Raw genomic sequence first — 25009 nt, 5'->3', positions numbered from 1 at the left:
TTAAGCTCTTTTTTCCCCAAACAGCTCTTTCCCATTGTTTTATTTTTAAGTACCTGGAAATTGAAATGCTATAAATGAGTCTGTGAATCTCCCAGAGATGGCAAAGGTCCTTACATTAGAAAATAAAATTGTAATTTTCAGAGCAATGTTCTGTCAGAATTACTTGTTTATTATCCTTGTGGGAACATTTCTGTAGAAAGATCAGAATTTGTTTGGGAAAGCGGGTATATTTCCCTGTTTCGGTCTCAGAAATTATTTATGTATTAATCGCTACCAGTGAAATCTATGTATGAAAAATGGTTTATGATAGAAGTAGACTTTTCTGTTGATTATATGCTTCATAGCATCTCCCACTTGTGTTTCATATTGATGCAGAGTGAAATTCTGCCTTGATCAGGATGTGTGGGGCCTATTTGGGGTAGCCCTTATTCAAACATTAAAATTTTCCAATTATTACTTGGATTTATAGGAATAGTAATAGGAAGAGTATGTCTTTCTATCACAATTTCTGGAAACTAAAACCTTAGTAAACTTTTATAGTGTCTCATGATTAATATTAAACTTTTTCTGACATTATCTTTCAGGTTTTTAAAAAATTTTTTTAATATTTTTAATTTTTTATTTCTTTTCAGCGTAACAGTATTCATTGTTTTTGCACCACACCCAGTGCTCCATGCAATCCATGCCCTCTAATACCCACCACCTGGTTCCCCCAACCTCCCACCCCCCGCCCCTTCAAAACTCTGATTGTTTTTCACAGTCTATAGTCTCTAATGGTTCACCTCCCCTTCCAATTTCCCCCAACTCCCTTCTCCTCTCCATCTCCCCACTCATCTCTTGCAAAAGTTTAGTTTATTCTTATTAATCTAGTAGCCTGTTAAGGGTCTAGATTATTTTAAAGACTGATCTTTCTCCTAAGTGTGATAAGAAACCACAGAGATTTTCTAAGCAGGTGTGTGTGTGTGTGTGTGTTACACCATATTTATATTTTGTGGACCATGGGACAGAAGTGGCAGAGGTACATATGGGGAGATACTGCGGTAGCTCAGGTAAAAGAAATGGATGGAAATTATGGATATGTTGGAGACATAAATTTCAAAAATATTCCAAGACCTTTGACCAAAAGCTATAAATTGCTGACTCAGAAAATGAAAGCATTTTGTTCTATGACTTTGTTCTCTTCATGGTCTGACCTTTAGGGTACTTTGTCTAAGCTCTCCAGCTGTTCGATGACTAGAATACCTACCACCCACACACCACAGTGTTGTTTCTCAAATATTGTACAGACTTAGAACACTCGTACTTTTGAAACCTTTTCTTCTTCAGTGGTCATGCTTTGTGGGGCTGGTGCTAACCAGAAGGCGAGTTCTCAGAAGGGAAAGTGTCATGAATGTGCTCTTAGGATTCTGTTCATTTCTCTGACAGCTCGGTGGGGCGGAAGAAGCACTGACAGGAGTCAGAGAGACCCTAGTTTCTGACATCTGTTCTTTATTAGGAATTGACCTTGGGGGCGCCTGAGTGCCTTAGTGGGTTAAAGCCTTTGCCTTTGGCTCGGGTCACGATCCTGGGGTCCTGGGATCGAGCCCCACATTGGGCTCTCTGCTCAGCAGGGAGCCTGCTTCCTCCTCTCTCTGCCTGCCTCTCTGCCTACTTGTGATCTCTGTCAAATAAATAAATAAAATATTTTTTAAAGAAAATTTAAAAAATTAAAAAAAGAAATTGACCTTGAACAAAGGTTTTAACTTCCTTTTTAAGTTTATCCAAGTCATAACTTCCTCGAGAGGTTGTTGTGGGTAAGAGCTGCGGTGCGCGCACGTGATCGGGAAGGGTGCTGGGCTTCTAACCCCAGTAGGGTCTCTGATGTTTTATTATGATTACTTTGAGAGTAGGACTTGAGTTTGCAGGGTACAGACAGTGTTAAACACAAGGTAATATGACTATTTTATATTTTGCCTGAAACTCAAATAAAGATGAATTTTTATAGTTACCATCAAGATGCTCAGGATAATAAGATCATTTGTGTTCCCCCAAGCATGAAGGTTTCATATCACCTTGCTTTATTAGTGAAGATAATTTTTTCCTTGGCTATTTTTGGATGTGTTCAAAACAAAGCCGTTTCATATTAACTAATACGATTTTCTCCTTGTCTCCTATCAATAAATGAAGAGAATTTAAGTCTCTCTACACAAATAGTTTTCATGGGTCCAACATGCATCTGCAAAGATTTTGTAGTTTTGCCCACCAGAACACAAGGAATCTCCCCCAGAAGTTTGAACCGGTCTTTTTTGGACGAGCTGTCAGCCTCTGTTAGAGTTGAGACTCCATGTTACTCCTGTTCAATGGCCCCACTTTGCTCCACCAAGACTGACACCAGGACACGTGTAGTAAACTAGACAGGAACTGGAAGAAATGAAGAGATTGCAGCTCTACCCCATACTGGGTGTGGACCTTGAGAGAATGACTTCACTCTCTGAGCTCCATTGGCCACCTGTAAAAGGGCTACACAAATACCCAGCAGAACGCCTGGCATGGAGTAGACAGTTATGTCAACCAACACAACACAACAGGAGAGAAGATCATTGGCTCACATTCCTGAAGGTCCAGGAGGTAGGGATGGCATCAGGCTTGGCTTGATCAGAGGCTAAATGACCGTAGGTTTCATCTCTCAGTCCTGTTTCTTCTAGGATGGCTTTGCTTTGGCTCCACTTGGAGGCTTCCAAGAACTTTGGGATCTTCTCACGCCCTGAGCCGATAGAAAGGAAATTCCTACCGTATATGGACCCTCACATTCCCAAGGGTGTCAAGGACTACACTGAGGACTTTATACAAAGCAAGCAGGGTACAAATACAGTGGGGTGGTTATCCCAAAGCAGGAAGAGGGTACCAATGCCATCAGAAGAAGGATGGATGTAAGGTTTAAAATGGAAGAAAATCTAACAAAATGTGTCCAATACAGCATTTAATACCTCCCCAAAGCAAAGAGGGCAAAACTGCTATTGGACTGTAATTAGCAATATCACTCGTAATGGCACTGAAATACAGAACAGCGGTTCTCAGCCTGGGATGTGTTTGTCCCAGGGGACATCTGTCTATGTCTGGAGTCCTTTTGTATTGTTACAATCGAACAAGGATGCCATTGGCATCCAGTGGATGGAGGGGCCAGAGATGCTGCTAGCATATGCTGCCCGGAACAATCCCCCACAACAGATGGGAATCTGGTCCAATTATCCAGTTGAAAAACTCTGTCCCGGCAAGCATACCAGCCATTGAAAATAATCCCTGATATTTACACAGCCGTTATTACATGAAGGTCACTATACTGAGTATTTCGCATGCACTGTCTCCTTGAAGCCATTTGCTGCTCATAGAAAGTAGGTAATATTAAAAAAAAAAAAAAAAGGAAACTTGGAGACCTGGATGACTAGTCCAGAGGCATTAGACAAGTAAATGGTGGATTGAGGACTCACACTCTGGTCTTCTTACTTCCAAACCCTGATAGTATCTAGGAAGGCTGAATGTCATAGTCCACTAGGTGAGTCCAGTTCTTCATGAACTTCTGCGGAGCTAGGGAAGAGAAGGAAGGTGTTCTCATGTCGCCAGAGCACCCTAAAACCATTTGGATATGTGCTATTTTCTTAGTTTCTGGAACTTCCTGTTTGCTCATTCAGCATTCCAGAGTCAGGATTGTTTGTCGCTTGTGGACAGCAGTATCGTGATCATAGATCATTTAAAGTCTTCTAGATGTTGTTTCTCCCTCTCTTCACCCAACAGAAGCAAATCAGATCATATCTCTGTTTTTTTTCTTGAGAAATCCAGCGTTGAAATATAAGCTTTTTAATAAGGTGCAATTGCCTGATTAATTGCCACTCCTTGCCCGTGGAGACAAAGAGTGGTGAGGTTATTTGGTGGCCAGGAGACCTACTGCTTACTTTGTTTGAGGTTTTTCTGGTCTTTTGTTTGTTTCTTTCCACTTGGAAGCCCTGAAACTTCAGTGAAACACATCAGGTTGGCAGGGGGGGGGCTCTGATTCTTTTTTTTTTTTATGGGAAGGTCTAACTGTGAAGATGGGAAGATCTAACTTTTAACCACGTTAGAAGGTTCTAACTACATCAACACGTCCCTTTGGAACCATTCTTGAAATGTGATTGTTTAAAGAAAGGTGACAGGTGTCCAGTAAGTACCCCTGTTAATTTCATAGCTGGCTGCTGAGTTAGCAGGCTCCGGTGTCAGGCTCTGCCTTACCTCCTGAGTGATTTAAATTAATACCCTGGGTTTAGCACCTGCAGGAGGGAAAGAAGCCCAGGTGACATTTGGCAGAAGGTACTGAATAATTACCACACATGAGTGCTTCTCTTTACCAGCCAGAGAGAGTCTCTATTGTGCTTTTGACATCATTTTAAGAGAAATTTTTAGGTATGCCAAGTATATGTGAAAAATTGACGTTGCATGTACAAATTACTTTTCTTAAAGGGAATGCACAAAGTTGTGACAAGTTTTTTGGGTTGGGTTTTTGGTTTTTTTTTTTATTTTTTTATTAAAGGCATCTGAATAGCCTCCGAAAAGAAATTATTCATGTCTAGTATATATCACTCTGAAAACAAGTAATTGGTGAAATAGCTTTTCATTGGGGAAGAAAATTGTTTCCCCCCTGTAATGGATGAGTTTACAGGATTGCTCTTCTAATATAAATCTCTCATTCCTGTGTATTTTAGGGAACATACACCCATTCTTATTAAATGATCGAAAGCAAATCGACAAACAAACTATACCCCATTCTTCCTGCCATGTTGGGTAGAGAAAATGGCATAAACATGTACTGAATCTCACACGTGGGCTTGCTTAGAAGTGTAATTCTTATCTGGGCTCTCTACTATTGCATTGATCTATGTGTCTGTTTTTGTTTTTTTGTTTTTTAAGGTTTTATTTATTTGTTTGACATACAGAGATCACTTGGTACTTGATCCCAGGACCCTGGCATTATGACCTGAGCCGAAGGCAGAGGCTTTAACCCACTGAGCCACACAGGCGCCCCTATGTGTCTGGTTTTCTTACCAGTACCATACTGTTTTGGTGATCACAGCTTTGTAATATAGCTTGAAATCAGGCAACGTGATGCCGCCAGCTTTTTCTTTTTCAACATTTCCTTGGATATTTGGAGTCTTGTCTGGTTCCATACAAATTTTAGGATTGTTTGCTCCAGCACTTTGGAAAAATGCCATTGGTATTTTGATCAGGATGGCATTGAAAGTATAGATTCCTGTGGGTAGCATAGACATTTTAACAATGTTTATTCTTCTGATCCATGAGCATGGAATGTTTTATCATCTTTCTGTGTCTTCTTCAATCTCCTTCATAAGTGTTTTGTAGTTTCTAGGTTATAGATTCTTTACTTCTTTGGTTAGATTTAGTCCACTTCAATGTGAGGCAGGAATCCATCAAAATCCTAGAGGAGAAAGTAGGCAGTAACCTTTTCCACATGGGCCACAGCAACTTTCAAAACACATCTCCAAAGACAAGGGAAACAAAAGCGAAATTAACTTTTGAGACTTCATCAAGATAAAAAACTTCTGCATAACAAGGGAAACAGTCAACAAAACAAAGAGACAATCCAGGGAATGGGGGAAGGTATTTGTAAATGACACTACAGATAAAGGGCTGGTATCCAAGATCTGTAAAGAACTTCTCAAACTCAACATCCATAAAACAAATAATCATGTCAAAAATAGGCAGAAAACATGAACAGACAATTCTTTAAAGAAGACACACAAATGGCTAACAGACACATGAAACAATATTCATCATCATTAGCCATCAGAGAGATTCAGATCAAAACCACACGGAGTTACCACCTCACCCCAGTCAGAATGGCAAAAATTAATAAGACAAGAAATAATAAATGTTGAAAAGGATGTGGAGAAAGGGGGTCCCTCTTACACTGTTGATGGGAATGCAAGTTGGTGCAGCCACTTTGGAAGACAGCGTGGAGGTTCTTCAAAAAGTTAAAAATAGAGCTACCCTATGACCCAGCAATTGCACTACTGGGTATTTACCCCAAACATACAGATGTAGTGAAAAGAAGGGCCGTATGCACCCCAGTGTTCATAGCAACAGTGTCCACAATAGCTACACTGCGGAAGGAGCCGAGATGCCCTTCAACAGACGAATGGATAAAGAAGATGTGGTCCATATATACAATGGAGTATTACTCAGCCATCAGAAAGGACGAATACCCAGCTTTTGCGTCAGCATGGATGGGACTGGAGGAGAGAGATCGTGCTAAGTGAAATACGTCAAACAGAGAAAGACAATTATCCTGTGGTTTCACTTATACATGGAACATGAGGAATAGCAGGGAGGACGTTAGGAGAAGGAAGGGAAGCATCATGGGGGGGAACCAGAGGAGGAGATGAACCATGAGGAACTCTGGACTCCAGGAGTCATACTGAGGGTTTTAGAAGGGAGGGGGTAGGGGCCTGCGTGAGCCTGGTGGTGGGTATTCAGGAGGGCATGGATTGCATGGAGCCCTGGGTGTTATATGCAAACAATGCATCATGGGACACTACATCAAAAACTAAAGGTGGGGGCGCCTGGGTGGCTCAGTGGGTTAATGCCTCTGCCTTCAGCTCAGGTCATGATCTTGGGGTCCTGGGATCGAGCTCCTCATCAGGCTCTCTGCTCTCTCTGCCTGCCTCTCTGCTTCCTTGTGATCTCTCTCTGTCAAATAAATAAAATCCTTAAAAAATAAATAAATAAATAAATAAATAAAACAAAAAAACCCCAAAACTAATGATGCACTGTATGCTGACTAACATAAAATAATTTTTAAAATTATTAAATAAATAAATAAATAAAGTGCAGTTCTTTCCTTTTGCATGAAAATACAAACAATAGTTGTGCCATTTATATGGACTTTTATTCCCCATCAGCGTTTATCTCAAAAGTAATTTTAATTACAAAGATAATGCACACGCATCATAAATATTCCTTTAATGGAGGCAGGTGTGAAAGAGAAGAGAGAGTCTCCTTTCTCCTGTACAGAGTCAGCTTTTTAGTCACGTTCAGGAGATCTGTGCTAGGTGTGGGGGTGTGAACTCAGACAGGCAAGGCCACATCATATATAAGAAGCTTAGCCAGCCAGGTCCCTTCTGGCTTGTGTCCCTTCCCTTGTTGTGATTTTAACATGTTTATTCCCTAAAGGAAAGGATGACTTTGCCATCACCTTTGGGAAAAAACCTCTCGTCAGGACATCCTGTCGTGTGGCCATCATTTTTAAGAAAAATTGTAGGTGTATTTTTATTTTATTTATTTGCCTAGCTTTCTTGAGGTTGTATGGACTTACAGCATTAAGTGTGATGTGTACAATGTGTGTAGCAGAAGGACCACCGTGGTATGGACTTACAACATTAAGTGTGATGTGTACAGTGTGTGTAGCAGAAGGACCACCGTGGTGAGCTCCCTTAACACTGTCCCCACCTCACGGCATTACCTTTTGTGTGTGTGCGGTTGAGAACATTTAAGATCTTCTCTCTTAGCAACTTCCAAGTCTGCAACACCGTATTTTCCACGGTACTCACAACGCTGCGCCACAGATCTCTGGGACTTACTCACCTTCTCACTTGAAGTTTGTGCCCTGCGCTCGACTCCCCCCCCCCCCCATCCTTGGTCACCACCATCCACTGTCTGCTTTTGTGAGTTTGGCTTTTTTATATTCCAGACACAAGTGAGATCATACGGTATTTGTCTTTATCTGTCTGACTTATTTCACTTACCCTAATGCCCTTGAGGTCCATCCATGGTGTTATACATAACAGGATTTTCTTCTTTTTTATGGCTAATATTACATTGTGTGCATATGTGTATACGTATATAGTTTTTCTTTATGCACTTACATTGGTGGACACTCGGCTGCTTCCGTGTCTCGGCTATTGTAAATAACGCTGCAGTGAACCTGGGGTGTGTGTATCTTTTTGGAACGGTGATTTCATTTTCTTTGAATATATACCCAGCAGTGGAATCGCTGGGTCGTAAGGCAGTTCTAGTTCTAGTTTTTGGAAGAACCTCCATACCGTTTTCCACGGGCCTGTACCAGTTCATATTCCCGCCAACAGTGCACAAGTAGTTCCTTTTCTCCACTTGCTCCCAGACCCCTGTTATCTCTTCTGCTTTTCATAGTAGCCGTTCTGACGGGGTGAGGTGATACCCTCTTGTGGTTTTGATTTCCCTGAAGGTGAGTGATGCTGGATGTATTTTCACGTACCTGTTGGCCATGTGTCTGCTGCAGCCGTCTTCCTGCAGGCAATAATCCACTAGTGTAGGCGGCTACTTTCTGTGGGACGGTTCCTCACCCTCTAGAAGGGTCTAGTAGGAATGAGTCATTTCCTTCTTCCATCAGATGTCTGCCGAGTGCACGCGAGGAGCCTGGTGTGGAGCCGTGAATGAAACACACAAGTGTTGTGCTGTTGTGAAATTCACTCCGTAGAGGAAAGGGGAGTATAGACCATAATAGACATTTTAAAAAGTAAAAGAGATGTTAGATTGTGTAAGACCACAGCAAAAAATAAAGTCATTCAACAGAAAGTGCCAAAGGAGTGGGGGCGATTTTAAATAGAATGAGTGGGACTGGCTTTGCCAAGTCAGGGATGCCTGACAAAAGCTCGAGGAGGACTCGCGGGGAGAGCATTCCAGCCAGAAGAAGGGGGTTGGAGAAAGGTGCCGAGGCGGGTAGATGCAGAGCATGCAAAGAAGAGCCAAGTGGCTGGCATGACCCGGGCAGAACAAGGGAGGGGGAAGCACCGTGTGTAAAGGTAGACATGCAACAGGGTCTGGCTATGTGGGGCTTGAAGGCCCCTGTAAAGAATTGGGCTTTAGTCTTTGTTGGGGTGCCCCGGGGGGTGGCGGGTAGAGGTGGGTCACTGCAAGGTTTGCAGGAACAGTCCCCGAGACCTATCCCATTTCTGACACCAGCTGCAAGTTGAGGGATTCCCACAACCGCCAAAGGTTTCGTGATTTGCTGGAATGATTCAGAGCTTACTGACATCTATGAAACTCATGGTTAAAGCTTCTAACAGCGAAGGATACAGAGTAACTAACATCAGCCAGGGAAGAAGTGGCGGGGGCGGGGGGGCAGAATCCAGAGCAGTGCCAGGCATAGCGCTCCTGTGTCCTCCCCCTGTGGAGTTAGAGCAGCATCCTGCCTTCCTATTAGCATCTGACGGTGCACGTAGAGTATCCCCAGCGAGGAAGCCCCCAGCCACAGTGGAGAGGTTTTACTGGGGCTTCATTACGTGCGTGTTTGATCAACACATTGGTTGTGCACGTGGCCGGACCCATCCTCCAGGTCCACTGACGGCACGTGACCCCAAGCCTCACCCCAAATCCCATTCTTCCCATTTGTCCAACCCAAGAAGCCCAGGCAAACAAAAATTACCTCCCAGGTAGTTGCCCACGCCAAGACTAGACCAGGTGTTTTGGACAAGTTTAAATTCTTTCCCAGCTAGGAAGTGGTGAGCGAAGAAGGGACACGGTCTGACTTTCTTTCTTTTAAACTAGACTCTGAAGCTAAAACCAGTTAGGAGGATGTCACAGTGCTCACGGTGAGGACAAGAGTGGCTGCAGGAACGTTGGTCACAATGATCGTGGGCTCAAGTGTTTGGATACGGACATGTTTTGCCGCTAAAGCCAAAAGTGTGTACTGACTGGCCATGAGTTGGGGTTGGGGGTCAGGATCCTCCTAGAGTAGCTCAGACGACAGAGGAACCCCCGGCGGGTGGAGGGCAGCCTAGGGATGACCGGACTTCAGTTTGGTCTGTTAACCAAGGGCTTGTTCACTTCAAGGCTTGTCCCGCGGTTTCCCTCTGGTGCTAACCCGACTTTTCATTCTCCTGGGGATGAGAACACACGTCGCGTTTGGGCTTAGACCTGTGAAAGCCCTTCTACTTCGGCCTGCTGCTCGGAGAGCGCCATAGCAGGAAAAATGAGGGACAGCTGCCCCCTTAGATCTAGGTCAGGGCATGGCCTGGCGAAACAAAAGGGGAAAAGGGATGTTTCTTTGACTTTACCTGTTACGTGATTAAGAACAGATTTAATTAACAAACTACCACTGTCTCTTACACTAGCCATGTTTTATGACTTTGGATGCTTAGTTTTGTTGTTTTGTTTTCATAAACTCTGAAGTCCCTATATGTGGGGTTAGAATTTAAATCTAAAAGGTAATAATGTACACATTTAAGGGAACCTCTGGGAAGCCTGGCGACATCGATGGTGGAACCAGGGGAGAAAGTTCAGCCTGTGACAGTCAGAGCACTCTCCCAATCTGGGGACCTTGTCTTTGCTCACTCACGGGACTGATGAGCTTTGTGGACGTTGTTCTAACTCTCCAGAACACTACTTCACTGGGGCTAGAGAAATTAAACCCCCTGGTTGTTTGCATTGTAGTTTTTATATAGTGAAAGCTGCTGCTATTCCTAAAGGGAAAATCCTATTCCTGAATTCGTATTTCTGTTCTCAGAGAAGAGGTTTGTATTATTCTGTTTTCATAGCTTGTGAGCCTCAAAGACTCATCCCCAGCCACACACCTTCCACGCCAGGCATCTTATCTGCTCCCCTGCTGTCCTGGGATGTGGTCACCTGAGTTTCCTTCCAAGCAAAAATGCGGTTGTGCCTCCCTCCTGAAGTTTTCCCTGAGGCTTTGACTTAAGAAGTTAAAATAAGAACAATAAATCCTAATTCAGTGCTTACCTTGATGCAGGATCCTTGATAAAGATAAAATACAGTCTCCCAGGACCTTCAGAGGTTTGGGTGATCTTATTATTAACATCTGGGATATGAGGCCGTGGAAACTTCGAGAGGTCAGTATACTTGACCCTGATTCCAACATATGTGGGAACTGGAGGAGATGGTCTTTCCTACCTCTCTCCCATACCACCTCCAGGAGGGGAGCTCACCCACATTTCCCCAAATGTGGGGTGATTTTTGTGATAGAGGCCTAATAGTAAATGAATGGGACTCGCACAGTGGCAGTATTTTTCTTCCCAACTACCTTTTCGATCCTTTTGATTAAATTACAGTAAAAACCATTTTGGAGAGGTGCTGGCATGTCTAAACCCTATTTTCTAAAACTGTCTTCTTCTGTTTTTATAAAGATTTTATTTATTTATTTGAGAGAGAGAGTGGCGGGGAGGGGCAGAGGGAGAGAGAGAGAGAAAGAGAAGCCCGATGCAGGGCTCTATCCCTGGACCTTGGGATCATGAGCTGAGCCAAAGGCAGTGGTTAACTGACTGAGCCACCCAGGTGCCCCTAACACTTTTTAATTTACCTGCGTTACTAATGAGGGAGCACACATCCCGTTTGGGTCTTTTGACCCGAAGACAGGGTTCAATAACGTATTTTGTTTTCATTGCATTCGTTTTCACGTCTGCCTTCAATTTATTGCGGGTCATACTGGCTTATGATTATGGATTTGGTAGCTTATGGACAGTACATTTGTTTGAGAGAGAAGAAACCTGAGTCGATTTTAAAAGTATTAAACAGGCGGCACAACAATTTGACGGAGAAAAGTTGTACGAGGGTGACTGACATTCCCAAGAGGTGCCCCATGCTCGGTGTCCTGAGTGGCTTCCTGATGTGCTGGTTTCTCTTTCCCACGCTACTGGTCTCCAGGCAACACACACACACGCACACGCACACACATGCACACACACTACACCAGCAGAGTCAGCTGCCGCCTCATCTCCAGCTGAGCTGAGATCCAGGCAGTGGCCCCAGTGACTGGAACGGGCAAGGCCACGCCGACCACAGGGCTGGGGCATACTCTGCTTCAACCCGAATCCCGTCTGTGGCAAAGCAACAGCTCCCCTGTTCCCAGAAGCTTCCTTCTGTGTACGGCGTCTCCACCTCTGACCCATAAGTTCAGTGCTCCTTCAGCCCCTTGTTTTGGGTCTATTTCATTGCTTCTCGGCTGGGGACCTTTTGCCCCCTCGGGGACATTTATCAATGTCTGGAGAGGTTTTGGGTTGTCACAACTTGAGGATACTACTGGCTGCCGGTGGGTAGACTGGCCAGAGATGCTGTTCAACCTCCTACAACACACAGGAGACTTCCCACCACCAAGAATGATCTGGCCATGCAGTATTGTCGATGTCAACTGTGCCGGCGTAGAGATCCTAAATTACAAGCCCCAAAGACCTTTCCCCACATTTTTCTTCAAGCTGGAGCCACCAGATCCCATGTGATTAAGCCTCTTGTTTATTTCGTGTTGTGTTTCTGTGTGTCTATTTTTCTTGCCATAGTGTCTCTGGCACTCTGCAGCCGGTGTGAGGGAGTGGTTACACTCCATTTGTTCACTTCACTCTCCCAGACAAAAGAATGACAACATTCTACAATGTTTTGCTCCTGATTTTGTGTCTCTTCTGTATGATGCTTCTGATCAGTTTCTCTCCAGTGTTTTGGCTTCCTGAAATTCTTCGTTACTATGTAACATTCACACCCACGCGGTTTGTCCATGCTTTGCTTTATCAGGGGGCTCCTCTGACCCTGTATGGCTCATTGTGCCCTGTTGTTAGTCTCGAACTTATTCACTGAAACAGATCTCCTTTAACCAAGTGCATTGTAAACTCCTTGAAGAAAAAGCCCATGTCTTTACCTTTACATCTGTTGCTGAGGCTCTTATGATTTGCCTTGTTTGTACTGAATTCTTTCAAATCTAATGTAATTGTAAATGTGAAAGGTAACTTTTTAAAAATTAACATATAATTTATTATTTGCCCAAGAGGTACAGGTCTGTGAACCGTCAGGCTTATATATTTCACAGCACTCACCATAGCACATACCCTTCCTGGTGTCCATAACCCCACCACCCAATCCCTATTCCGCCAACACCCAGCAACCCTCAGTTTGTTTTGTGAGATTAATAGTCTCTTGTGGTTTGTCTCCCTCCCGATCCCATCTTGTTTCATGTTTTCCTTCCCTACGGTAGCATTATTGATTTAATAACCGCTATGCCGGGGTGGAGAGAAGAAGATGACCATAAATACACATGTTGAATGTAAGATACATCCTGCTTGCCACAGTGTCCAGAAACTCTAAACACGCACGTGCCCACACGGAAAATACACCTTGGCCCTGAGGCACTGTGGAACTGACTTGGATTCCGATCTCTTAAGTTCGATTATTAATACTGCCCGCCATGAGGTCATTTATTTTAGTTCTCATAATTGCAGTCCCATTAGTATTTTTCTCAGACACGATGTTGGTGTGAAACGTCACAGGCAAAGAAAGAGTAACGGTTTCCAGAGTCTGCATCCGAGCCTGTGGGAGCTGTTGCCCTCGGGTGGCGATTCTGCAGAATGAAGCCCCTCATCTTGCGGTGCTCACGCTGGTCCCCGATGCTCCAGCAACATAGGCTGTCCCTCCTGCCCCTCTCTCCCTGTGTGCTGGGCCACTCGCCTTTGTCCCATATCAGGGTGTTCTCTGTGCGGTTCCTTGCCAGACTGTTCTTCCTCCCTTCTCGGCCAGAGCCCTGCCCTCCCCAGGGGGTCTGGAGAACTTCAGTTTAAATAAAACTCCCCCCCCAAAATTTTAAAAATAAATAAATAAATAAAACTTCCACAAGGAAGCCTGGCTCAAGTTCTTTGTTATACCTTTGCCTAGCACCGCCTGTCATTTCCCATTCTATAGTTCTTTATTGAAGGCCCGATAGAGGGTGAGCCGTGCTCTAGGCACTGGTCGCGGAACTGTGAATGAATCAGGAAAAATTCTCGTCTACACGGAGCTTACCTTCCAGTGGAATTATGGACGTGGAGATTTCCTTTGTGTACTCACGTATCCTGTCTAACACTTTCAGGACACTTAGGGGGTGGTTACTATCATTCTGTTTATGTTACAAGTGGAAATGCAGACGCAGAGAGGCCAAGTAGCACATACCGGCTCACAAGGCTGGCGAGGCGCGACCCCAGCCCGGCAGTCTGGAGCCCGGCTTTGCTTATTTCACTCCGCCCTGCTACATCCTTGCTACGTGCAGGCGTCAGCGAATTTCCCACTGCTTTCTGAGCTCCTGATGGTCTTCTAGATTCTTGACTGAATTGCAAAATCCATGGTTTGGAGTGACAGACTTATCCTGTAGGCAGAATAATTCTGGGGAAATTCAAAACTGTTCAGTGTGTCTATAGGGCCATCATGTTCTTATGTCTGAATCCTTATCTTCCCAAAGGGTGTAGGTAAGGCTCAACTTAAACTCATTATTTTACCTTCTCTTGGCTCTGGGTTTCCATCTACAGGTTTCTGTTAGCTAAGGCCATAAAGGAAGAGTGTTAGGGCATTTGGGACCACTTTGGATGCTGGAACAGTGTCCAAGGTAAAAGTCAGTAGGTGAAGTGAGAAAAAAGGAATCCAGAATGATTTTGGAAATGAAAGAATCCATAAAGCCATTGTCTCTGAGGAAGGAACAGAATCTACGAGTCACAGACTCCTTCCACATCTGCGCTGATGTAGTTTCTACTGAGCTTCTGATTCATGGACAGTCCTGAGAACACAGTGTACAGGTGCCTCTTGGAAAGTGGGAAGGCAAAGTGCTGGGATTATACTGAGAATCAAGAAAGCTGTTTATTAACCTTGGCTTCTTGACTGAAAAAAAAAAAAAAAATTCAGCACCGTGTTAGCGTCGTATGAATGGTTCCTGCCCAGATTAACAACAAATCCTTTGGAAATTTTGATTCTAGTTAACGTCATTTAACCAACATAGACAAGAATCCTGAACATGTGTGAAATCAATGGGTCTCATTTCATGGAGTGTTCTAGGCTCCCCATGCATGGCAGTTCTTGGAGCTGGATTTTCACAAGCTTTTTGTTTTTGTTTTCACAGGATGTGTGAAACTGGGGAAGGGCTGTTTATCTTTCAAACGCGAGATGGGGAAGCCATCTACCAGAAGGTCCACTCCGCTGCCTTGGCGATAGCGGAGCAGCATGAGCGCTTGCTCCAGAGCGTGAAAAATTCAATGGTATGTGCGGAATTTCTTCCTTATGACCCAGTGCGTACCCTTGTAGAATGCAATCATAGAATCTTTATGCTGAAAAATATGGCCTGCAGTATTTGAGCAGATGGCTTTCTCCTGAACTCAACTGTGTATTACTTGGATTAAATGCCATCTTTGCAAAGCCCCAAGAGCCAGCTGGTGGCACAGTGTCCGGACATCCCTGTTGATGTGCTTTGTACTTCAGTTCCTACTTGTTCATGTCTTTATCAGTTCAGGCTCCTCCAGCAAGTACCAGAGGACTGGGTGGCTTATCAACAGTAGAAATTTATGTATTTCTCACTGGGAGGCTTGTTGTCCCAAGATCAAGGTGCTGGTCTATTCAGTGTCTGGTGGGACCGACTTCCTGGTTCATAGATGACTCTCTTTTCTGTGTCTCACTGATGGATGGGGCAAGGGAGCTCTGCCCTCATGACCTGATCTCCTCCCAACGGCCCCACCTCCTAACCCCATCACCTTGGAGGTTAAGATTTCAATATATGAATCGGGGAGGGAACATCATCATTAGTCCACCGTCATGACTATGTTCATCAGAATTAATTTGGATGCATATGGACACCTGTAGACACAACTGTGTAGATTATCTTCCTATAGGTATATATTCATAGCTGTACCACACATTATCATTTCAAATGGTGGTGGGAGCCAGACAGAAGAGGGCTGAAGGGAATGGGGGTAAAATATCAAAAGCCCAAGACCAGAGGACTGTTGATGAGCCTAAGGGCTCCATGTAGGACATCTCTTGATTTTTTTCTAAGGAAGCCAAGGATTTGAGTCTGTATATAATATCTTGTAATTTGCCACTGTTGGAAATGAATTCTAGCTAAGACCAGCAACAAAACAGTAATGCTTTGTGGGCCAAGGGAAACCTGTGCAGAGACTCCATCCTGCCCAGAGCCATGCGTCTCCCATCTCTGGTTGGTCAGCCTTCACGGACGTTGATTCATAAAGACAACACAAACTCAAATACCCATGAGCACAGAGCTCCCTGGGATTACCTGCCCTGTTCATTGCATCGTACTAGGGACTGCATAGAGAGTTAGGATTGAAGTCTTAAGGCACAACAGTTAAAAGTAATGCAAATCATGCATTGTGGCTGCAAATAAATGCATAGAGCCTCACATCTGGAAGGAAGTCTGCAAAACCAAAGGGAACGGGGCCAGCACTGTAAGGTTAGGGTAGTTTGAAAACGTATGATTTAAACATGTGGGGTGGTTGGATTTAAAGCAAAGGAAGAGCATGCCCGAAAAATGATCTGTCCCAATGTGGCCTCAGATTATTCCCAGATGACTTGTGTATGCAGTGGTCTGGGATTATAGAGCGTAGATCAGCAAAACTTTCTGTGAAGGGCCAGCCGGTAAATACTGTAGGCTTTGTGGAGTAAGATGGTCTCTGTCGCAACTACTTCACTACTTGCAGAAGCAGTTCTAGATAAAAATGTAATCTAGTGGATATGACTCCGCTGCAAAGCAAATTTATTCATGGACACTGAATTCAAATTTCATATCATTTTCACACATCATGAAATATTCTTCTCTTGATTTTCTCCCCATCAATTTCAGAATATTTTTTTTGAACTAATGTGGTCTTGGTATCCATTTCCCCTATGCCTACAAGTTCTGGATAGTGCAGTGGAGATAAGATAAATGAATGGGTGGGGCGCCCGGGTGGCTCAGTGGCTTAAGCCGCTGCCTTCGGCTCAGGTCATGATCTCAGGGTCCTGGGATCGAGTCCCGCATCGGGCTCTCTGCTCAGCAGGGAGCCTGCTTCCTTCTCTCTCTCTCTGCCTGCCTCTCTGCCTACTTGTAATCTCTCTCTGTCAAATAAATAAATAAAATCTTTAAAAAAAAAAAAGATAAATGAATGGATGGATGGGTGAGTGGCTGGTGGATGGATAGACAGACAGACAGATGGCTGTAAGGTAGACTTCAAGTCTACTTGGAACTTTACAGGGCAACATTTCTTTGTGTTAAAATTGTTTACCTGTTCCATTAGATGCTTTTAAGCATCTGAGGGAGTTTTTCCAAGATTACCTTACTGGTAAAGCCATCAATTAGCATAAATTGTTTTGTGTTTGAAAAGCAGGTTTGGTGTGCACATGTTTTTCCATTTACAACCTCCTCATTACTTCCACTAAAAATTAATCAGGAATATGAGTAATTCGTTTAGATCATCCCTTTGCACATTTAACTGGCGAATAATGTTGTTTGCTCTTAATTTGCTGTATGCTTAATGAGTTCCATAAAATGAATATGATTTTTAAAGTAACAACTTCCTGTTTTAGATGGAAATGAGTAAGCTTCAAAATGGGATCTGAATCTCAAGGATGTTAAGTGGGGATTATGAAATGCTCAGAATTAATGTACGTGAATCACTCCCTGATTTGGGGAGAAAAGAACCACCCCGGGACAATGCAGCCAATGAAGACAGTCCTTCCAGCCCCCCCGACCTTCCCGGGGCCACAGTTCTGCATTTTCTGGCATCAAAGAACGGATCTACATAGATCTGGCTATTTCCTCAGCTAGGAATTGCATGTTTACCACTACTGGCTTGCTTCTCCGGGTAGTCCAGGTCTTAAATGGAAAAAGATGGTGATGCCCACCTCTGGGCTCAGCCTCATTGTTAGGAATCCCTGACCCCACTGTTGGCTGCCTCTGTTATAAAAACTCCCAAACCCACCTCTACAGACAGGTGCTTTCCCGCGGGACCTGCCCCTGTTTGAAGTTGCAGCTGTAAAGTGCATTGGTTGGGATCAGACTTGTGACCTGAACCCAGCAGCTGTAAAGAGGAGGTGTGTCGGTCTCATCACAGGAACGATAGTAGTGATAGGCTGAGTCATTAGGACACTCCAAAGATGGTTCCTACTCCCTGGAACCTATAAATGTGTCCTTATGTGGCTAAAGGGAGTCTGCAAATATGATCAAGTTAGGGCTCTTGAGATGGGGAGATTATCCTGGCCCGTTCAAGTGAGCCGGTATTATCACAAGCGTCCTTATGAGAGGGAAACAGGAGGAGTAAGAGAAGGCGAAGTGACGGTGAAAACAGGGACAGAGAGCGAGAGATTTGAAGTTTGTTGCTGGTGGCTTTGAAGGTGGGGGAGAGAGATGTGGCCCCAAGGATGTGGGTACCCCGAAATGCTGGAGAAGGTAAAGAAGTGTTCTCCCCTGGAGCCTCCAGAAGGATCCAGCCTGGCCAACCTCTTGACTTCAGCTCAGTAAACTGGCTTTGGACATGTGGTCCCCAGAGTGGTAAGAGGATACAGTGAGGTTGTTTAAGCCCCGAGTCATGTGATTTGTGACCACAGCCTTAGGAAGCTAATACAGTAATGATATCCATAATAATAAATACGTATCTTGTGTCTGTTCTGGAACAAGCAGTATTATCAGGACTTTCTAACCCGACAACTGCACTGTATGGAAAGCCCAAGGCCACCAGCTTGGAAATCATGGGACTCAAATCTGGAGCAGGTGTCCTGGGAGAACCCTGCTTTTCTCCATATCACTCACGACTGGTTTTCTTTGTCCTCCGTGAGATTAGCTTGCCAGTGTTCTAAAAATACCAAATTAGTGACCAGTGTTTAAAAATTGAGAGGTTTCACATAAACTCTGATTTCTACGCTATCTTTGAAAAGTGGAAAGGTCTGACAGCACTGACCTTATACCCCCCAAGGCAACTACAATCAGATATGCCAGGTCTTATCTGCCTTCTTTGGGGGACGCCACTTGCCCACAGTCCCTACATCGTTCTGTTGTTACTCTCCACAGGTCGCCTACCCTTCTGTGGACTGTCCATGTCTGGCCTGTTTGTTTTCTATTCTTTCATAACGAAGTGCCAGCGACTACACACCATAACACAACACACATTCATCATCTCACAGTTGCAGGAGGCCAGGAGGGTTGGCATGGTTTCAGTTCCTCACAAGGTTGCGATGCTTCAGGCACATGTCAAGGTTAGAGTGGGGGTAGATCCGTTCATGAGTAAACTCACTCTCAGAGTGGTTCCGTCACCTGCCTGCAGCCACAGAGCTCCTTACTACCGGAGCCAGAAATGCAAGATCCTTATGTCTGATTCCTAAACCTCTACCCCTCGTCACAGTGCCTTGCCCCATCGGAGAGTCTGAAACCTCTCCTGTCCCCCCTATGTCTCCACTAAGAACTGGCTTAGAGTTTGCAAATAACCTTGACTATCAGAGTGCCTTTTGGAAAAATCTGTCAACTTAGAGTATGCCCTAGAAGATCCCCGTTACAAGAAATCCCGTTTCTTTGGGTAGTTTTGGCACCAAATAGCAATATTGTATTTCAAAATCCCTCTCTCACGTTCTCACTTTTTAAAAGCAAAGTGTGGTTATTCCGTACTCTAGGGAGTGCTGGTGGGTTGGCGGCTGGAGTACTGGGAGGGAAGGACAGACTGTTGAATGAGACCGAGCAGCGAGAACTTGTTTGCTCACCAGCTGCCAGCTGGCCTGCCGGAGAAGCCACGGGGACTCTGCCGGGACAGCTCGGGACTCCCCCGAGCAGCTTTTGCTATTTTTGCCACCTTGGAGATCAGTGTCTGTGACAAAGTCTAATTTTGGACCAAGGAGTGGTGGTGTGTGGGATGTTCCTCATTCCACCCCTGGGCCTGTCATTTTTAGAATTTCCTTCAAGGCTAATCAAGTGATAAAGTAGAGGAAGACTAATTCAGCAGGCTTGCGCTAGGGGCTGCAGGCGAGGCTCCATCCAGGGTGCACCGAGGCCCCCGGGTAAGACTTCTCCCCTGTGCCCTGACGGTGAACCCAGGTTTGAGAGTTCATCTGAACCCTTCTTTGTCACTTTTTTTTGGGGTTGCCTGATTGATAGGTTTACTTCCAAGCTTGGTTTTGCAAAGAAAATGTAACGAATTTGTAGAATTCAAATAGCATTCTTCCGCAGTTCTGGAAACCACAGTAATTCTTACTCAACCTAATTCAAAAAGCCATAAACTATCTGGTTTTAATAGAGAGAGAATCAAAGAAGTCATAGAATCCATTTCATTACTATTCAGACTCTGAAATAAGCTTTTCCCGGATGTTTTTATTTTATTTTATTTTATTATTTTTTAAATGTATCTAAACACTCTTCTCGCAGCTCAACCTGCCCCTCTGTTCCCAAACCACCCCCTCAAAAAAAAAAAAAAAATCAAGTTTTATCTCTTCTCTTTGTGGGCTCTGGTTAATTGGGTTCACTTATGGATTGATTTTTTCATTATTTAATTGATTTGTTTGTTTATTGTGTACTGCTTAAAGCAATTATCAGCTTTTTCCCCCTCCCAAGTGAACCCTTTTTGTATCCTGGCATAATAATTATGATTCAAAAACCTTTTGTGGAACACCTGTCTACTGTTTGCAAAGAAAGCATTGTGGTAAGTCATATGGAGAACATAAACATTAAAAAAAAAGACAAAAAACCTGTTTTGAATCTTTACCGGAGCTTAAAATTTAGATGAAGAGTTCAGATTGACAGCCTCAGTGCATTCAGCGGTGGGGTCCTGTGAGTTCAGTTTGCCGCAGTCTCCCTGGAGGGCAATTCATCCTTACTTCTCAAAATTAAATTCACTTATCTCTGTATCAGCAATGATACTGCCAGGAATTTACTCTAAAGATAGGACAGAAACAGATGAAATTCAGGTTTCTTTCTTAAATTTGCTATGACTTTCGTTCTGGTATATTACGGGGGAAATGTCATTTTCGGAGTGCGCCCTTCCAGTCTCTCATAATAACCTCATAACTTGCGCCGTGCAGTGGCGGGTTTCAGGAGTCCCTTTACTTGGTTATGAAGCGCTGCCCTAGCTTATGCAACCCCTCCCCATAGCCAGGCTCTCCTGGGACCTCGCCAGGGTCCTTGTCAGCTGGTGGCGCTGTCTCCACAAGGAAAGGAAACAAACTGAATGATGCCAACAGGTTGTAGCTTTGTGTATAACTTCTGACACTAATATTAATGCTTAAGATGGTGGCACTGTAAATAGGCAGCCCGTGGACAGCCTGATGGCGGTAAGACAGCAGCAGTGCATGATCGGAACCGAAGATGTTCATATGAGAGCAGAGAGTGCATCTGGTTGACCAGATGCGCAGTGGTGAGTAATACAGGTTTCCAAAATCAGTCATCACAGAGAGGGTAGAGATGGTGTTGGCGCTGGGGATGGTGAGAGAAGTAGGATCATTTCAGTGACATTTTTAATCAATGTTGAGAAGTTAGGAAATGAGTGATGTATCCATCTCCAAGGGTTGGTGGACATTTTCTGTACAGGGCCCAATAGTAAATATTCTATATTTTGGGAGCCACATAGAGTACTGCTGCTTCCCCCTCCTCCTCCTCCTCCTCTACCTCTTGTTCCTCCTTGACCCCTCCCCCTCTTCTTTTTTACTTTAAAAATGGAAAACCCGTTCTAGGTTCTGGGCCATAAAACACGGGCCACCAGGATTTGGCCTCCGGGCTGGAGCTCACTGACGGCCCTCTGCATCTTGGCTTTCATTGTTAGACACAAATGTACTTTGATTATTAATCAGTCCCTCTCTTCCACACCATGTGGATTTGCTTTTCCTCCTAGGAGTTTACTAAAAGCAAAGCAATCATCCCAAATGCCTGTCAGCAAAACCAGAGGCCATTTTTTATTTTAACCAGAATCAGTCATTTTAAGAAATCATTTAATAGGGGTTTCAGCTTTTGGTTGCCCCAGCGTATGTGCTCTGCCTTGTATGGCTCTTTTTTTCATGCTCTTAAAGTGTTGGGTATGACCAGGATCTGCCAAAGAGAATGTTGCCTAGAGAATGCATTCAGAGGTAGCGCCAGCATGGGCTATTGTCGCCAACTATGCAAGTTTCAATATTTTAAGGAGATCCAGTCAATTATTTTTGTGGAACTGGAAATCGATTACATGCTAGGTTCCTACCCAAATATTTATCAACCCATGCAAGCATAAAATACAATTCCTCCTCCACTATGTGACGGAGTCGGGGTCGGGGGGAGTAAAATTATCTATGGATTCAGCTTCAGGCAGTAAGGAAACTTTGGTGGAGTCCCCAAATGACCAGAGCAGGGAAAAGGAGTTAGGACAACTGAAGATGATGGCACAGGTGTTGGGAGCTCATGTGGGGAGACCACTTTTTGTTTGGTCTACAAGTGATTGGCACAGATGATATCTTTTAAATTAAATTAATTCCCAGTGTTTACAGTGGAAGGTTTCACATAAAATACGTAGTTGTATCTTTTGGAGAACTGAGACTATCTGGTAACAGCGTGTCCACCCGAATTAAAATTGAGTGGTAGCTACCATTTTGAGAGGATGAATGGCCTTCAGGGCTGCCTAGTCTTATCGTTTCTTGGTGTCTCAATAACCAGAAGACTTCACTGATTTCTGCTATCTGCATGACCCGTGTAGACATTCAAGTTTTAGTCCCCTGCTTCAGGGGAACAATACATACCTCTTGCCCTTTAGATTTTTTCCAGGAAACCTATGTCCCTGAGACCTCTTTTTATGGAGGATTGAGGCTATTTGCTTGGTAGCAGAGGCTCGCTCTTACTGGGGAGAATGTCAGAGTGTATATGCACCAGGGAATCTATGATGCAAAATGCAAAAAGTGTAAGTATGAATGTGCTGCTTGGTGACTAAAACCAGCTGTGTAGCCTCTGACAGAAGAGCAAACCAGACTTTTGTATTTTTCACTCAATAAGGAAAAAAAAAAATCACATGGTGAGCTTTTAAAGGCTCTATTACATATAATCAGTAGGGTTACCCTAGGAGTTTTTTCCCAGCTGGGACACTTTTGAGAGTCAAGGTCAGCCTTCTTTTTTTTTTTTAAATTTTAAATTTTAAATTTTTTATAAACATATATTTTTATCCCCAGGGAAGGTCAGCCTTCTTAAGAGCAAGACTGGTCTTGTAATTTGCAGGCCCGATTCACAATGAATACATAAGGTCCTTTGTTCAAAAGTTAAGATTTTTCAAGATGGTCACGGCAGAACATCAAACCAAGCGTGGGGCTCTGTGTGACTACAGGGGTCATCTGCCCTTGATATTGGCCCTGATGAAGACTAATGCCTGCATAACAGATGTAAACAGGACGTAGCCAGGAAAACTGAAAGGTATAGTCACCCTAAACCGGTGATTCTCGGTGGCTAGCAGTTTTGCCTCCCAAGAGACATTTGGATCTGGAATCATTTTGGTGGTTAACACAGGGTTCAGGGTCAGAGGCCAGGGATGCTCTGAACATCCTATAATACACAAAACAGTCCCCCACAACAAAGAGTAGCCTGCTCCCAGATGTCAGCAGCGGGAGGTTGGGAACCCTGTTCTAACGATCGGCAGGTTCTGCGTGAAAGCTGGGCCAGAAATTGATGGGTCACTGTGTTTGGGATCGAATGTCCGTCCCGCCGTCTGCAGCTTGGCCTCCCTTTGCCTTGTTTACTTGACGTGTCATCTGGGGGTGATAAGAGTGTGTTTGCCTCACAATGTGGTGTGATTCACACGGGCTAGTACATGTAAGGCACTTTGGAGGAGCATGGAAGAGTCAGATGTGAGCCACCATAATGATTCCCTTTTTGCTCACAGAAACTGGCATGGATGAGCCGGGAGAAAGAGACTCACACTGTAGCAATGGCGATGTCCAAGGCAACACCAGGAATTTGGCTGATGGGGCTGAATGCCGTTGTTTGTGGTTTCCTTAAGATCTTCTGTGGTGTTGGTGCGGGCACGGCGGCATCAGATTGTAAGGTCAGGCCCCTGCCTTAGGTGTGGGGCTCCCGCAGGGGCTGGCACTCTACAGGACCCTGTAAATATGCCCAGAGTGGTGATACCCACTCCGGAGTGCAAACGAACAAAGTATACGGTATCTGCATGGCCCACCCGGGCCCCCGGGCCACCTCTCAGTAGACTTGTGCCCAGAGTAAGCATAGGACAGAAAACACAAACCACCCTTTGCTCCCTGGTCTCGTGTCACAAAAGCACCACATCGTGTCACAAAAGCATCTGCTTCTGGTGAGTTCAGTCGGACCCTATGGGATTTTTGCCCCGGGCATTAGCTTCAAAATCTAACCAAGTAACTGGCCGGTCTTCTAGAAGCTGGAAGCCTCCAGAGGGCAGAGGCTAGGCTCCCTGTGTCTGTAATACGCTCAGGGCCTGGCACAGGACTTACTACGTGTTTGTCGAATGAACAAAATCCGGGCCAAGTGGACCATTTTATGAGGATAGAGAAAAGGAGAAATGAAGCCCAAATACCAAATCCAGTTCCCTCTTCATGCCATGCCAAGGCCCAGGTTTCAAGCAGGTCTGCTTGAAGAGGTTGTAGAAAATAGTCCCCGAGGGTATCCATTTCCGTGCACGGACGGGGAGAGGATATCCTTCGCAAAGAGGCATAAAAAGTTACCAGAAGCAAAGGGAGCAATGATTTTGTTTTATGCATGTGGCTGAGAACTCAGATGGCTCTGAATAAATTGATGCAAATCACTTTCATTCCCCATGAAAATAACCGTTTGAGTGCATCTGGTGTTCAGCAAAATGCTTCCCTTGGAAAGTTGGCCCCAAACGGCTGGTTTCAGCAACCGTCTGCTTTCTCAAAGCTGTGGGGGACAAGGGAGGCATAGTCTGAGCGAGTCCCGTTGGCGCAGTCGTGTCTCTGCTGCACTTTGCCTTCGCAGGAGAGCGGGCTGGCTCTCCTCCTCCCTTTCCTTGGCTCTGTCCGTCTCTCCTTCGCTTTCTGACATTCCACGGGTTAGCCTCCGCCGGGCTGTCTTTCCTTGACACGTCCGTAATACTCGGGGATAGCTCGGGAGCATCTCGGTGATGGGGATCTCCATCACGTTTCCTGCAAATGTCGGAGCGAGGGAGGGGGTTAGAGGAAGTCAAGACAGCGCTCTGGGTGGTTTAAGCCAAACATCTGTCAGAGCCGGAATCAGGATCAGACTGCCGTGAGAATGGGTTTCGTGAGTTTGGCAGATTGCTAATTTCCACTTGAGAGAAGGCCCCTGGGA

At 44.6% G+C, this 25009-nt stretch overlaps 1 protein-coding gene across 3 annotated transcripts in view; it reads left to right on the top strand.

Annotated features, from left to right (window-relative positions):
- DOK5 (docking protein 5) overlaps window positions 1-25009 on the top strand; it is a 353468-nt gene that overhangs the window by 304198 nt on the left and 24261 nt on the right. For all 3 annotated transcript variants that reach the window (XM_059133197.1, XM_059133200.1, XM_059133199.1), the window contains one exon: window positions 14858-14993. In XM_059133197.1, coding sequence (XP_058989180.1) covers window positions 14858-14993 — 136 coding nt within the window. The remainder of the gene's footprint in view (window positions 1-14857; window positions 14994-25009) is intronic.

The sequence above is a fragment of the Mustela lutreola genome, chromosome 9, assembly GCF_030435805.1.
Source record: "Mustela lutreola isolate mMusLut2 chromosome 9, mMusLut2.pri, whole genome shotgun sequence".
Lineage (NCBI taxonomy): Eukaryota > Metazoa > Chordata > Mammalia > Carnivora > Mustelidae > Mustela > Mustela lutreola.
The sequence above is the reverse complement of the archived record's forward strand: the minus strand, read 5'-3'. Positions and strand labels throughout refer to the sequence as shown.